The sequence below is a fragment of the Helianthus annuus genome, chromosome 11, assembly GCF_002127325.2.
Source record: "Helianthus annuus cultivar XRQ/B chromosome 11, HanXRQr2.0-SUNRISE, whole genome shotgun sequence".
NCBI lineage: Eukaryota > Viridiplantae > Streptophyta > Magnoliopsida > Asterales > Asteraceae > Helianthus > Helianthus annuus.
Genome location: NC_035443.2, coordinates 37,665,439 through 37,681,562, shown reverse-complemented (window position 1 = coordinate 37,681,562; position 16,124 = coordinate 37,665,439). Strand labels below are relative to the sequence as shown.

General features: G+C 35.6%; 3 protein-coding genes and 1 long non-coding RNA gene across 4 annotated transcripts; 3 read left to right on the top strand and 1 right to left on the bottom strand.

The window, feature by feature from the left end:
• Positions 1-6,943: 6,943 nt before the first annotated feature.
• LOC110891937 lies at positions 6,944-7,588 on the bottom strand. The gene is made up of 3 exons (XR_004872401.1): positions 7,523-7,588; positions 7,112-7,228; positions 6,944-7,017 (listed from the first exon to the last, which is right to left on the bottom strand). It is a non-coding gene; the product is annotated as an uncharacterized LOC110891937 (long non-coding RNA).
• An 888-nt stretch (positions 7,589-8,476) lies between these two features.
• LOC110891938 (protein ENHANCED DOWNY MILDEW 2) lies at positions 8,477-9,490 on the top strand. The gene is made up of 2 exons (XM_022139397.2): positions 8,477-9,012; positions 9,437-9,490. The coding sequence occupies exons 1-2, from the start codon at positions 8,600-8,602 to the stop codon at positions 9,459-9,461; spliced, it is 438 nt and encodes a 145-aa protein (XP_021995089.1). The 5' UTR covers positions 8,477-8,599; the 3' UTR covers positions 9,462-9,490.
• A 59-nt stretch (positions 9,491-9,549) lies between these two features.
• Positions 9,550-12,170, top strand: LOC110891939. Its single transcript, XM_035979718.1, has 3 exons — positions 9,550-9,773; positions 10,228-10,323; positions 11,521-12,170. The coding sequence occupies exon 3, from the start codon at positions 11,555-11,557 to the stop codon at positions 12,020-12,022; it is 468 nt and encodes a 155-aa protein (XP_035835611.1). The 5' UTR covers positions 9,550-9,773; positions 10,228-10,323; positions 11,521-11,554; the 3' UTR covers positions 12,023-12,170.
• Positions 12,171-12,824: 654 nt separating this feature from the next.
• LOC110890060 (cell division protein FtsZ homolog 1, chloroplastic) lies at positions 12,825-15,687 on the top strand. The gene is made up of 6 exons (XM_022137624.2): positions 12,825-13,191; positions 13,328-13,427; positions 13,504-13,733; positions 14,218-14,385; positions 14,455-14,688; positions 15,205-15,687. The coding sequence occupies exons 1-6, from the start codon at positions 12,949-12,951 to the stop codon at positions 15,460-15,462; spliced, it is 1,233 nt and encodes a 410-aa protein (XP_021993316.1). The 5' UTR covers positions 12,825-12,948; the 3' UTR covers positions 15,463-15,687.
• The last annotated feature ends 437 nt before the right edge of the window (positions 15,688-16,124 follow it).

Here is a 16,124-nt window from a genome sequence, read left to right as displayed (position 1 = left end):
GAAGTGGTTTGGAAGACTTTTTTTTAATGAAATCACTTCTAGAAAACAAACGTATTGCAGACTTAAACGTCTGCACGTAGTCTGCGTGGGGCAGCCATAAGAGATCAAGAAGTGCTTCTCACAAAAAACAAACACACTCTTCTTAGACCATACCTTAGCTTTGTTATTGGTGAGATTTACTGAGTATGATGATGATGATAATTATCTTTTGAGATTTTCAAATACATTTCAAACTGAAAATTTTAATTTTTTTTTTTTGAGTTAGTAGATTATTTTATTAACAAGGACAAAGGATAGAATTAATAAAAAGAAAATGTTTCTGGTCATACAGGTATGGTTCTGGTAAACAAATATGTGTTTACAAGTCCCATACCCATGAGAAAAAAAAGTCGGGTTCGTCTGTCGTCCCTAGTTTCCTATTATGTATTTAGGTAATCTTAATCTAGATTTTATTTCATAAATAAGTACCTAGAGTTATAAATATATAAATAATTTACAAATACACTTAATATTTCGGGGTTGCAGAAAACCAATTGACCTTTAGGGGGATGGGGTTTAACCCTGGATTCCTTCAATCTTGGATTACCCTCTCACTTTTATCTTAAACTACTCTAAAACAATTTAATAGTTGTCAACACTACCCTAAACCATGGACCCCACCGTTTTACACTCTGTGTCTCTCTCTATCTCTCTCATCATCATCAACATACCCAAATCGGTAGCTGGCGGCCAGGGGCGGCTCTTATGGTGTGCAGGGAGGACTTCCGCACAAGGCCCGTGATTTCGAGGGGTAGATTTTTTAAAAAATTCGATATATATATGTTATTTTTTTTTAAATTGTACACAGATACCAAATCCAATATAGAGACCCATTATCAAATACATTTTATGCTTTATAATTACCCAACTTAACATTAGGTTTATTGGGCCCAACCCAATACATTTTTATGCTTTATAATTATACTAGCCTAAGACCCCGCGAGCTTCGCGGGTGGCTAAACACCAACTAAACACATAAAATAATTTAAACGTAGAAGCGTTAAAGTGTGATTTGTTAAGCCTAATATTTTGAGACAGTTGAGCACGTCCCAATAGTACATTTACATAATGTTCGTTACAAATTAAGTTTTTGTCAACTAAACCTTCATGATGTTTTCATGATGTCTTCTTTAACTCCACTATCGCATTCATCCTCTGACATTATCAATTCCAATCAGGATGACTTAGAATTTAAAGCTCTATTGCTAGATTATTAAAAAGAGTTAGAGAAAAATGCCCGGATAGTCCCTGTGGTTTCGCTTTTTTTCACTTATAGTCCCCAACTTTCTAAAACTACCTGAATAGTCCCCAAGTTTTGCAATTTTGTTCTCGGATAGTCCCTGGCGCGTAACTGGGTTAGTTTTTAATGTTAGATGGGTGTGAAATAACTATAATGCCCTTACTAATAAATTTTTTTAATTTTTAATATTAAAAGAAATATTTAAATAGGTCCCACTGTCATCATCTTCATCACCCCAAACCTTATCTCACCATTATCATCTTCTTTACCCAACCCACCTCCAATCTTACCCCATCATCAACTCAACCCAGTACATGCATATATAATTGAGAGACAATTTCAATTTAAAGCCTGCATACATACATCAGACAATTCAATTTAAAACCGAACACATACATACATTGAACCACCACTGTGGAAAATCTCCAAAACTTGAGGCGGTGGTGAGCATCAAACCGCCATGGAACCTGCAACCAAACTCTCCGCCACTGTCGCATTTCCTCCGCCACCGCCCCTGTTCACAATCTTCCGCCGCTCAATCCCGATCCACCCGCACCAGTGGGCCCATGTTTTTGATTGAGTAGCATTCTCCCAATACGACATATTCAACGACTGTAATAAATACAAATGCTTAGCTTCTTGAAAAGTTACAAAATAAAAGGAAAATTCGGGTTGTGTTTTTTAAGAACTGATACCTTCATCGACGCCCACCCTTGTTTAACAGATACAAGACTTTCATCATTGATCCCACAACATCCTTCTAAAACCAATTCTTCAAGATACTGCAACTTCAAGAGTGAAGGCAAGCATTTTTTGGTGATCTGTCGTACAAACAAGAAACAATCTGAATTAGGAATGTATCAAACAACCAAAAATTATAGGCTTTTTTCATCAAAAACATGGGCCACACTGGTGCGGGTGGATCGGGATTGAGCGGCGGAAGATTGTGAACAGGGGCGGTGGCGGAGGAAATGCGACAGTGGCGGAGAGTTTAGTTGCAGGTTCCATGGCGGTTTGATGCTCACCACCGCCTCAAGTTTTGGAGATTTTCCACAGTGGTGGTTCAATGTATGTATGTGTTCGGTTTTAAATTGAATTGTCTGATGTATGTATGCAGGCTTTAAATTGAAATTGTCTCTCAATTATATATGCATGTACTGGGTTGAGTTGATGATGGGTAAGATTGCAGGTGGGTTGGGTAAAGAAGATGATAATGGTGAGATAAGGTTTGGGGTGATGAAGATGATGACAGTGGGACCTATTTAAATATTTCTTTTAATATTAAAAATTAAAAAAATTTATTAGTAAGGGCATTATAGTTATTTCACACCCATCTAACATTAAAAACTAACCCAGTTACGCGCCAGGGACTATCCGAGAACAAAATTGCAAAACTTGGGGACTATTCAGGTAGTTTTAGAAAGTTGGGGACTATAGGTGAAAAAAGGCGAAACCACAGGGACTATCCGGGCATTTTTCTCAAAGAGTTAATTACTGTTTTCGTCCCTGTGGTTTGTCAAAAATCACTATTTCAGCCCATTAGTTTAAAAATTGCGATTTCAGTCCTTGTGGTTTCACTTTCGTAACCATTTCAGTCCACCTCGTAACCATTTCAGTCCTTGTACTTACAGAATAAATGGATTGAAATGGTTACGAAAGTGAAACCACAGGGACTGAAAATGGTCACGAAAGTGAAACCACACGGACTGGAATCGCAATTTTTAAACTAATGGACTGAAATAGTGATTTTTAACAAACCACAGGACGAAACAGTAACTAACTCAAAAGAGTTAATTACTGTTTTATATACATGAAATTAATTTGAAAAAAAATAGATTCTTACTTGAGTGTAAGAACAACTCAAACGGGTTCTTAGAGATGTCAACTGGTTGGCTATCCTCCAACACTTGATTTGCTATAAATCCGTTTTACTGTTATAGAAAAAATTAAGGTTATAACCCAGAAATTTTCCGGGTAGGAAAATTTAATTTATAACAAATAAAAGTATAAAAATAACACTTTAACATCTAAAGTATCATCTTTTCCTTTTCTCCATCATAAATTTTTAATTGGTTTCTTAAACTTTTTCTTGTTGTAAAGACCCATAAAAACATACAAAAGCAAGAATGTAAAGTAAACGTCTATATTTAGAGCATTTACATTGGAACCTCTATTATATATTATATAGAGAAAATAATAGAGGAAACAACAAAAATACCATCACATTGGAATTTCTATAATAGAAAAAAAAAATTAAAGTAAAGTACACCTCTATATTTATAGGGTCACATATATTCAACCCTCAATATTATTATTCTGAGTGTGTAATATCTAATATGATTTTGAAAAGCTTCATTTATACCACAGCCTCACCAATTTGGAAAGACTCATTTTTAAAAAAAGACTCATTTCATCACAACCTGTTTTAATCGAGTTAATCACAGGTTATCCTCTAAATATCTTTTGACATCTATACATAAAATAAATACAAACAAACTAATCATAAGTCCGTCTTTAAACAATTTTTCAAAGTTTACCTACTTGAGCAATTAGAGATAAATATAAAGCAAATCACCCGTTAGGTAAAAACGGTTGAAATTGCGTTTTTTTTTCAGTAAACCAAACTTTATTAATCACCAAAAGAGGCATACAAACAACAATTAATCTTCAAAAAAAAACACACTAAGATACATCCAAAATACTCTTACCCCATTACACATCCAATCACTTTAAAAAAATTATCTATACACATACACTAACCAAAGTCTAAACCAGAGAAAGTGGACCAGATTTAGAGATTGACGCCTATCGATCTGTTAATCATCCACCAGAGAGTAGCCTCCTTAATGTCTTGCACTATTTTAGTTTGAAAAGCATCGACCCCTTTGAAGATCTTATCATTTATCCTTAACCATAGCCTTCATATTGTCATGAGAAATACAATATAAATCGGCATTTTTTTTTCGTGGGCGTATCCAGACTAATTCTACATACACAAACCTTCCAACATATTGATTTAGCGAAGATACGTGAAGCGAACAAACGACAGGAAGAGCAGCTTTTATATTTTTTTATCATACCTGTAATCATTTTATAAATAATGCTATACAAAATTACAGGAAGAGAAACTGTTATAGTTATTTTTTTATAATATCAATGATAATGCTATACACACCTTGTCGTAGCTTAAACACATTTCTTCAGATTATGGCCCAATTTGATCAGATTCTAAAAAATGAAGAAAGATTATCATGAGATACTGTAAAACTGGGGTTTAGGATGTAAACCATAAAAATAACAAATTAATTTAGATGATTAGCCTTGCAGAAAACCCAAATCGGGAAAGTTTACCTGAATCGTTAACGAAAAAAATCAGACTCAGATTGGGTTACTCAAGCGGATATTAATCACTGGAATAAGATCGGGTATCAAACATAAAAGCACACATGAGTTGATTAATGGAACAAAATGGTGAGGAGAAGAATATACATCAGTGAATCGAATAGAGATCAATTTCCCATAGGATCCCATTTAAGATATATAGATATAGATAAAGAACGTTGCAAGATATACCTTTCATTCAACTTCTCATAGGATCTCATTCAAGAGTTCCTTGTAGGGGAAGGAGTCTGAAAGAAGCTCATCACCTAAAATTACAAAACACAATTTGAATTAGATATGCAACTCGAGTACAAAAACAATAGTCGAAGAAGACTCGAAGCATCCCTAAAATTACAAATAATATAGTCAAAACATCTCATAAAAAAACGTCAAGATTTCAAAGAGTTCAAAATTTAAAATCAAACACAATAATGGTTTACTTCAAAATTTAAATTTAAAATAATGATTGACTTCAAAATTTAAAATTTAAAATCTGAAAATCAAATCACTAATATCCAATCCCGTAAATCAAGCAAACTTATTAGGAAAGTCTAACTTTTCAAATTTAAATTCAATTTACAGATTCGAAATTTAAAATCAAACACATTAATGACAAAATTTCAAATTTAAATTTAAAATAATAATTGACTTCGAAATTGAAAATTTAAAATCAAACACAATAATGGTTTACTTCAAAATTTAAATTTAAAATAATGATTGACTTCAAAATTTAAAATTTAAAATCTGAAAATAAAATCACTAATATCCAATCCCGTAAATCAAACAAACTTATTAGGAAAGTCTAACCTTGCCAAGCAAAACCAACCGACATAGAAACAAACTTATAAGAGAGAGAAAAAATATAAAACAAACAAAAGGAGGGGTTTCAAAAAACGTAAATGAATTTATTTATAGAAACACTACAAATTTTCCGGAAATTAATACAATACCAAATTTATTAGTAACTAAAAAATACAGACAAAATTAAATGAGCATAAAGTATGAAACCAAACATTATACCGGATAAAAAATAGGAAAAAAAACAATAAAACAAAAATTTTTGATTAACATGTCCGACGAAGTTTAATAGTCCGGCAATGGCATAAAATTTAGGGTTAACCATGAAAAAAAAAAAAAAAAAACAAAAGAATCATTAATACATATTAATACAATACAAAATTTATTAGTAAAAAAACAAAGATTTTCAAATTTCAAAAAATATCATAGTTTGATTTGCCAAAAAAAAAAAAAATAACTTAAAAATTATAGAGATTAGCATAAATGATGAAAACTATTATTATACCGGATCAAAAAACACCAAAACAACGATAACATTAAACTTACCTCTTGTGTTCGAAGAAGATTCAGACTCCTGCAATTGCATAAAAATTAGGGTTTATCATGAAAAAACAAAAAATAAAATAAAAAAATCAGTAAGAGCATCACTCTTTCAAAGACATCAAGAATAGATCCATTAATAAGATTAGATTCGAAAATTTTAAATCATCATCAGCAACACAAAAATACAGAAAAATGATTAAAAAAAGTGTGATTAAGCATTTAAAATACATAACAATCTAATCTAGTTTACATACCTACAGAATAAGTGGAATGATCTACAAAAAAAGAAGAAGAACAAATTCTGAAAAACTTTAAAATTAATGTGATTGTCGAAAATTATGGAAACTAACACAAAATTTGGAAGCAATTAAAACTTTAATATAAGTTTTCTTGATAAATTTAGAAATACGTTACAATTTAGACAACTTTGATAAGTATCCATAATTGATATAAATTTCAAAAATTCAAATTTTGAAATAATCAGTCAAAACAATTTACCTAAATAGTTAAATATTATTCAAACTTAAATTCAAGACCAATGAGGTTAATACATTCATAATATAATCGATATCTAAATGATTGTGAAAAAAAAAGATCACAAAAAATACAGAAAAATGATTAAAAAAAGTGCGATTAAACATTTAAAATACATAACAATCTAATCTAGTTTACATACCTGCAGAATAAGTGGAATGATCTACAAAAAAAGAAGAAGAACAAATTCTGAGAAACTTGAAAATTAATATGATTGTCGAAAATTATGGAAACTAACACAAAATTTGGAAGCAATTAAAACTTTAATATAAGTTATCTTGATAAATTTGGAAATACGTTACAATTTAGACAACTTTGATAAGTATCCATAATTGATATAAATTTCAAAAATTCAAATTTTGAAATAATCAGTCAAAACAATTTACCTAAAGAACGATAAAGAAGACTCAAAATAACACCAAATCTATGGAAAACGAACCTGCTTGCAATCGATTGGAAGAATGATCAGCTCTCTAAAGGACCTGTTATCAACAAAGACATCGCAATTTTAAGGATTTAAATAGAGAATGATGGATGAAACATTGCTTAAGCTTAAACAATAATCTGTACTATAACCTTTCTGGTATGCCAAATCATCACTCCCAATTGTTGAACTGTAATAGTGTCAGCAAACAACGTCACCTCTGACAATTGCTCAAAATCTACTTCAATACGTGAATTTAATCGGAAAACCTAAAGATGAACATATGATAGAGAACATCAAACAGGAAGCGATATTATCAAACATGAATCGATATTTGAAGAATTGTTACCTATTTGTTGAATCGTTTGGAGAAGACAGTGATGGATCTCATCTTTCAAAAAGCACCAAATCTTGAAAAATATCACAGAAGCACTCAAGAAATGAATATAGGTATTGATGAATGCATAAGTTAGAAATCACTGAAACCCTAAGAAGAGGCGGCGGCTAGGTCTTCCAGACACCAACAACGCCGCAAAAAGAAAATTGAAAACACGGATACATACCTTATACGCCGCATAATAAGGACTGGTTGCTTCCACTCGCGATTGAAGATGAAGAAATCTAGGGTTCAGGAGATTGCAAGTAACATATTAAAGATCGATAGATGATATCTAGGGTTTAAAGAAGAAATAGATAGTGTTTAACAATGACAAAGAAAAATCAAAGAGGGAAAAGAAAAATAACATACTTATGTTTTTCGAAGATCAATCGATGAAGAAGGAAGAACCGGATGCAGGAGATGGGTATTAGGGTTTTGGAGTGAAGTGAAGCGTATTAAAGAAGCTAAGGAGGATGGTTTTGGCGGAAAAAGCAAAAAAAAATAGTCTAAGCAAATGCCATGTGGCAAGTAATGGCTTAAGCTAATGCCATGTGGCTTAAGCTTGTTTTGCTTTATTAGAAGTAGTAGATTGTTTATTGTTAAAGCATATGGGCATATAATTCTCAGACGCCACTGCTGACGGCGGTGTACCTGATTTGGGTACTCTACGTCCCTACCCAAGTACGCCCCTTCCCCCCATAGGCATCTTGAAACATTGACCATACAATTAGACATTTAGTTTTCTCATTTATGTCTTATATTATGCTACATGACTACAATCATCACTTGGACTTTGAATTATAATAAGCTTAACTTCTGATATGATTTCTTTTACTTGTACTCATTATTTCATCTATATGATACAACTGTTGGACATATGTGATAGTGTCTTCAGTTGTCAATTAAGTAGTTTAACTACCCTGAAATTTTAGTATAGAGCCATAAGTTAGGCACCTAGGCATGTCATTCAACATCAGTGGTGTGACACCAGATGTCTCATTGAGTTGATATCACCACTTCTCCGGTTAGACAAGCACATTGGCCACATAAGATTTATTTGGGAGGCATATAGACTATAGATTGGTCATTGGTCCTAGCATGTTTATATCGGTTTTGTGGGGATGTTGACGGCCCATTGGTGCATATGCTAGCTATCTGTGTACCTCGCTATTTATATGTTCTATGTATCCGAATGTATGGACTGATACGTACAGACACATGTGTAAAATCTTTTGTAGGCATAGAAATATAGTGACATTAGATGGCTTTTACAGACGATGATGAAGAAGAAGTTCTTCCAGACGTTGTATCAGACTACTATTTTTACGACGCAGAGGATCAACCCATTTCATTTGCCGAACTACCCGTACAATGGAGTAATGGTGAGAGATCACATGACAACGATATCATGATATATCTAAGAGGCACTACTGATAATGGTCTTCAAAGGTTACATAAGCAAGTAATGGCATGGAAATATGAGTTTTCGAAAGAGAATCCCGAGATATCAGTGCTCTCTAAAGTTAACAACTGGATCAAACTTCAAAAACCGAGAAAGAGTTTTGAAAGTATAATAAGGACCATTTTGATCACCGTGCAATGTCTTCATTTCTTCAACAGAAAACCGAACGAATCTAGTAAAGATCTACGGGACCATCTTTGTAAAGTTTTCAGGTTTATATTTTTATTTTAGTCTTCATTTGTACGCTTTTGTTATAACAATATCTTCTTATGTCTAGGGTGTATGATGTTTGGCCTTCGGAGAATGATCTAACAGCTCATCTCAACTTCATCCGAGAAGCTGTTAAAAGGGACGAAAGGTTACAAGCATCCGAGGTTTGTTAAATGATTACATGCAAAACATATTAATATTCTAGTTCTTATTGTTATATATTATCACGTTACGTAAACGCAACAGTTTTTGGATTCATTCCTGAATGGAAGACACGAAAAGGTGAGATTTTTTTATCAGGTAAATAATAAAATTTATCGGCTCGTTGACATCGTTGAAGAAGAAGTGAAGGTGTTTCATCGTTTACGATCTATTTCATTTTATGGGTCCGTAGATAAATTAATCCTGTCGGTAATCCTTTTACAGGGCTCACAACCGTTTCTTTGTTTGAACTGTTCTCATGAACAATACCAATGCTTTATGGTGCAGAGGTGCATTTTAACTGAAGACTATCTTTAACTTAATGCTTTATATGATTAACGAATATTGTTATCCATGTAGGTTTTTATCACCCTCGTTGTGTTGCAAAGCTGCTTGAAGACGAAAGTGACACTGAAGAAAAAATCGCTGGTGGCAAACCATTCACATGTCCTGCACACGTATGCCATAAATGTAAAAAGAAAGAGGATGAGACGGTGAAAGGGTTGCAATTTGCGGTTTGCAGGCGATGTCCGCGGTCATACCACAGGAAATGTTTGCCAAGGTGGTCATATATATTAAAATTACACTCGAATTTTTCAATTTGCTATTTGTCGTCAGGTTTGTTGGCATTGACACTTGATCATTATGATCATCATCTTTCTGATGATCCATGATCTTGTTAACAGCGGAAACGTTTGGCATACTTGATCAATAGATAATATGAACGAATGGACAAACAATAACAGAATGAGATTGATTGTCTTAGTACCGAACAATGTTGCCGGTTACATACTATTTATACATAAGAAATTGGCGGTTAAGTGTGGTGGGAAAAACTGTCATCGGACAGTTTTGAATTAGTTGCTTATCACCCGCCATCACTTATCACCAAGATACGAGTTCTGAGTTATACGAATACATATATATATACACACTTACATATCACGAATATAATTAAGTTTAATTATCCCTTCTAATAAGGTTCTAATTAAATATGAGTTTTGGTGCTTCTGCAGCAAGATTGTATTCGACAAAAAAGATAACGATGATGGTGTTATAACTAGGGCGTGGAATAATCTTTTGCCTAAATCACGCGCATTGATATATTGCTTGTAAGTTATCAATAATCATTTCTAACTTGTAAGCAATATTATCTAACTTAATTGGTTGATAAAGATGAGCAAACCGCGATAGTCAATGAAACTGACAATGTTTCTTCTGTAGATGCCAAATCACAGGACAGGTAAACTTCTGTTTTCTTTATGAAACTGATTGTGAATTGTGAAATGTGACTGTAGCGATGGTAACCACTCCAGTCTCAGATATCCATCGGGATTGAAAGTATACCAACGGGTATTGGGTATGTTGGGGGCACGAAACGTTCATATTGTCATAAGTGGTTAAAAGTTACACGCAACCCGATTTCGACCCCCCGGTCGGAAATCTCAAACTTCGCCACTGTTCAGGTGGCTGGTTAAAACTGGTTCAGGTTAGAACGGGCTTGTGCAAAATGAGTATGAGTCAAAACAATCCGTTTTTTTATTTAAAAGGTATCAATTCGGTTCTATGTTCTGGCCAAAAATGAATCGGGTTGAGTTGTTGAAATGAGTCATTTAAGAAAATGTACCAAAATACTTCAACCGTTGTATTTTTATGGTGGCTAGTGATGACAGTGGAGGGGGTTGTGGCGGCGGTGGTGTTGTGGATGACTACGAGGTCAGGGGTGGTGTAGGTGGTGGTGGCGGTGGGTGGTGGAGTTGGTGGGTATGTCGGTGTAGGTGGTGGTGGCAATTGTTGTTATGGTGCCAGCCACACCCAGTAGGTGGTGGAGACAAACAATGGTTATGGGTGGTGCTAACCCATTTGGTGCCTGTTTATATCAACAAGCTTTATAATAGTTATCCATTTTGACCCGATTACTAATTTGAGAAATACCCAAATTGACCCGTTTATTTGATGTGACCCAGATGGACCCAGAAACAATTTATTTTCGCCAAATAATGGGCCATGATTGCCACCTAATAGTTCACTAACAAAGTAAACAAAACTTTTAATGTCAGTTAGTAGTGAAAGATACCATCCTTGTTACCTGTGTGTGAATGGTGAGGGCCAAAGGTGTAGTTTCTCAAACCTAGGGACCATGCCCGTCCCATACCGATCTCAAACGTTTGGAAGTGATTTCATACCCGGTTTCATACCGATCCCAAATGTTTTGGGTTTACGCATTAGGTCCGAGTTCTTTAGCTGTCCCTACATGACTGTTATTGGTGGTATGTAATTCTCATGTCATTTGCTTGCTTGCATTGCAGGATATCGACGTTACTTAAAGATGCTGCCGCTTCTATGACATATAATATGGTTGAAAAGCGTTACGGCCTTGCCACCAGTGATACCTATGTAGGTGTGGCAAACAAGCAGCCAGATAATAAAACCGGTAAACTGGATACCGCGCAACAAGGATACAATCAGGAGGCTTATATTGATGTGACAAGGAAGTATGAAATAGGTTCTTCAAGTCCAAGGACTGGGTACGTCAAGGGTGGCCATGATTCGCGTAGTTCAAGTAGATATAGGCTTGTGGCTGCACATCCATCATCATCATCATGTGACAGGTTTGGCACATTTGCAATGAACCGATATGCACCTAGATTGGATGAGTTAAATCACACATGGAAGAAGAATAGGGGGATGCAGGTTTATGATCATCCCCTTGGGACAATGGATGCTTCTCGTTCAGGCGAACACGAGAAACCGAGCCAGCAATCCTCTCGACACCATAACCCGCCCACCAATCATAGGGCGGCTGGATGAACGAGTGAACATGTCGATAAAGCCATTGTAAATTGTAGTTTACATACAACTTTAATATGTAGTTATAGCTTCTTACTATACTAGGTGTTTGGTCATGTAACAAAAAGGAGACAGTAGATGATAATCAGTAGTTATAGTTTACTGTACTTGGTGTTTAGTCATGCTACAAAAGGAGATAGTTGATGATAAAAACTTAGTTTTACACATCATAAAAATCACATACAAAAAACACCGTAGATATAAATTTCTGAATCTCTACGTCTCCCTAACGGTTCTAATATTGCATACTTTAAGGTTAATTATGTATGCTTTTTTTGTTTATTTTGTGCATAAAATTTTCACCTTTTATAGGAATTAAATAAATACTTAAGAGTTAAATGTCATTTTAATCCCTGTGGTTTGGGTCATTTTGTCATTTTAGTACAAAGGTTTTATTTTTCGTCTGTGGGTCTAAAAATGTTTCACTATTGTCAATTTAGTCCACTGGGTTAACTTCATCCACTTTTCTGTTAACAATAAGGGCAATTAGGTCATTTTATATTACCGAATTGCCCTTTTAGTTAACAAAATTACATATAAAATGACCGAATTACCCTTCTGGTTAACAGAAAAAATAGATGAAGTTAACCTAGTAGACTAAAATGGCAACAATGAAACCTTTTTAGACGCACAAACAAAAAATGAAACTTTAGACTAAATCGACAAAATAGACCAAATCACATGGACTAGAATGGCATTTAACTCTAAAATGAATAAGTTTTAAAAAATTGTGAAGAATGAAATATACCTATCTTGACAAACAACACAAGAGAACAAGAACAACAAAAAACAAAAAGTAAAACACTAAAGCCCTAGCTAGTGTCTTCATCCTCAAGAGGCAGCCATAGCCATACTTCCCACCTTCACCGTCCTTTCCAAACGCATTAATGGCCACACACAACCTGCTTCATCTAACGCCGTTACCGTCATCTTCCTCCTCCTCAATCTCCACCGGCTGTTCCCTTTCCCCTTTCTTCTTAAAAACCTCTGACTCCTCTAAACCTCGCCGTCACCGCCGTTCCGCCGTATGTTGTTCTTTCTCCTCATTGGAGTCCGCAAAAATTAAGGTTGTCGGTGTCGGCGGCGGCGGCAACAATGCCGTTAACCGCATGATTGGTAGCGGCTTACAGGTTCTTTCCCTTTTTTTTAGATTTATCTTAAACCCCACAATTCTTTATCTTTAGTTCTTTACCATTTTATATGTTTAATTAATTAGTTTTCATAATTTTATTTATTTGTTTTTGTATAAAATGTTGGATGTAACAGGGTGTTGATTTTTATGCTATAAATACTGATTCACAAGCGCTAGTGCAATCCGTTGCGCAAAACCCAATTCAAATTGGGGAGCTTTTGACTCGTGGATTAGGTATGGTTTTCTTTGAATTATGTTTTTGTAATTTGGTATTGTGAAGTAGTTTTATCATTTATCATTTATGTGTTAGGTACTGGGGGGAATCCGCTTTTGGGAGAACAGGCTGCGGAGGAGTCGAAGGAGGCGATTGGGAATGCGCTTAAAGGGTCGGATCTTGTGTTTATAACGGCGGGTATGGGTGGTGGGACTGGGTCCGGTGCTGCGCCGGTTGTGGCGCAGATAGCGAAAGAGGCGGGGTATTTGACTGTTGGTGTTGTGACTTATCCGTTTAGCTTTGAAGGGCGTAAAAGATCAGTACAGGCAGGTGACTGTATATGTTTTTGTAGGTGTTTTTATACCATGTTAATATGGTATAGTCCGGGCCCGGGTTGTCATTTGTAACATGTTTAATAAACAGGTTGTGTTTGGGCTGACCTGTTCAACCAAACAGGCCGACCCGCCAGCCCGCTACAATTAGAGTAAAAAGATATTTTTTGTAAGTTCAACCCCTTAACCTGTTTACTACCATGTTTAGCCCATTTATTAAAACCTGTTTACAACCCATTTACAACCAGTCAACCCGTTTGACTCGTTTAGATAAATGGGTTACACAGTTCATGTTCTTGTTATGCAATTTGAAGTGTGTTGGGTTAGAGTGGATGTCTTTGACACAAATGAATACATGGGTTGTGTTAGGTTCATCAATTTAACCCACTAACCTTACACGATTGACACCCCTTAGACTGTAAATCATGCTTGCTATTTTGTATTCTACAAAGGATTATAGCTTTGCAAACTTTTTCAGGCTTTAGAGGCTATTGAGAAGCTGCAAAAGAACGTTGACACTCTTATAGTGATCCCAAATGACCGTTTACTGGATATTGCTGATGAAAACACACCTCTTCAGGATGCTTTTCTTCTTGCTGATGATGTTCTCCGCCAAGGAGTTCAAGGAATCTCAGATATAATTACCGTGAGTTCTTTGTGCACCCTCAATATGTAGATTTGTACGCATATATCACTCTATATTCCCAATTTGCAGATACCCGGGCTGGTAAATGTGGACTTTGCAGACGTTAAAGCCGTTATGAAAGATTCCGGAACCGCAATGCTTGGTGTCGGGGTTTCCTCTAGTAAAAACCGAGCTGAAGAAGCAGCTGAACAAGCAACTCTTGCTCCCTTGATAGGATCATCAATCCAATCTGCTACTGGAGTTGTTTATAATATTACCGGAGGGAAGGACATAACTCTTCAAGAAGTCAATAGGGTCTCTCAGGTACAATCATACAAATTGCCGTGATTTTTTAAAATAGAGTAAAATGCCATTTTCGTCCCTGAGGTTTTGCCAGTTTTACGACTTTCGTCCAAAGGTTTTTTTTTCGCATTTGGATCTAAAAGGTTTGAAATCTTGTCATTTTCATCCAGCTCATTTACTCCATCTATTTTTCTTCGTTAAGTCAGGGGTATTTCCGCCTTTTTTGTTAACATAAAGGGGTATTCGGTCTTCTTCAGGGGTAGTCAGTCTTTTTACATAAAGTGAAAAAGACCTAATTGCCCTGTAAGTTAGCAATAAAGACGGAAATACCCCTACTTAACAATGGAGAAAAATGGATGGAGTTAACCAGCCGGATGAAAGTGGCAAGATTTCAAACCCTTTGGATCCAGATGCGGAAAAACAAACCTTTGGACGAAAGTCGCAAAACTGGCCAAACCTCAAGGACGAAAATCGCATTTTAGTCTTTAAAATATTTATTTTACAAATGAAATATCTAAACCAGGTTTTGTTTGATAGGTGGTAACGAGTTTGGCAGATCCATCAGCAAACATTATTTTCGGGGCAGTGGTGGATGAGAGGTACAACGGGGAGATTCACGTGACCATCGTTGCTACAGGATTTGCACAGTCGTTTCAAAAGTCTCTTCTTGCTGACCCGAAAGGAGCGAAACTTGTTGATAGAAATCAAGAATCTACACAACCTTTGACCTCTCCGAAATCTTTGACCATGCCTTCTCCCGCTCAGTCTCGGCCTGCAAGGAAACTCTTCTTTTAAACAAGCTTTAAGGTCTTCTGTTTTCATGTTCTTTAATGTTATTTGTTTGGCTTTTTTTTCCTTTTCTTTCAGTATCTTGCACTGAGGATGTGTAGTAGTTTAAGTAATTGTTGCAGATGACGTTTTTAGCAAATTGTAAATTTAAAGGCTCGGTAACAGGTGCTGTTGGCATTCGAGCCACCACGAGTTAGTGAAAACCCGCTGCTCGCTTCTTGCATTTGCATATCTACCTTGACTAATGTGAACTTAAGATGGTCCTACTTTTTTAAGCGGCTGACCCATCATATTGTGCATGGTGCCTACATTCTTACATGACTGCATTAACAAAATTCTTCCTGCATGACCTTGTGAGCATAATACTTGATATCGGTGGCTAGAGAGGTCAAGGCATCCGCAGATGTTTTGTGCGATCACTTCTATGCTTTCTCTATGTACAACATAAGTTCAAATATGATTTTTTGGCGAGCTGGAGGAGTGAAGGATGTCTCCCTCTCTTCCATGTCGGACACTCTCACAATCACTCTTCCTTTCGATCTGTGGTTACGGATATACCTATTCTTTCTCTACTGCATCCGTCGAGAATCTCCCGCTCTCCCACCTCCGCATCCATGAGCCTTCGAATGTACTGGTTGTATGTTCTCATTGATGTGTGGATGCAGGGC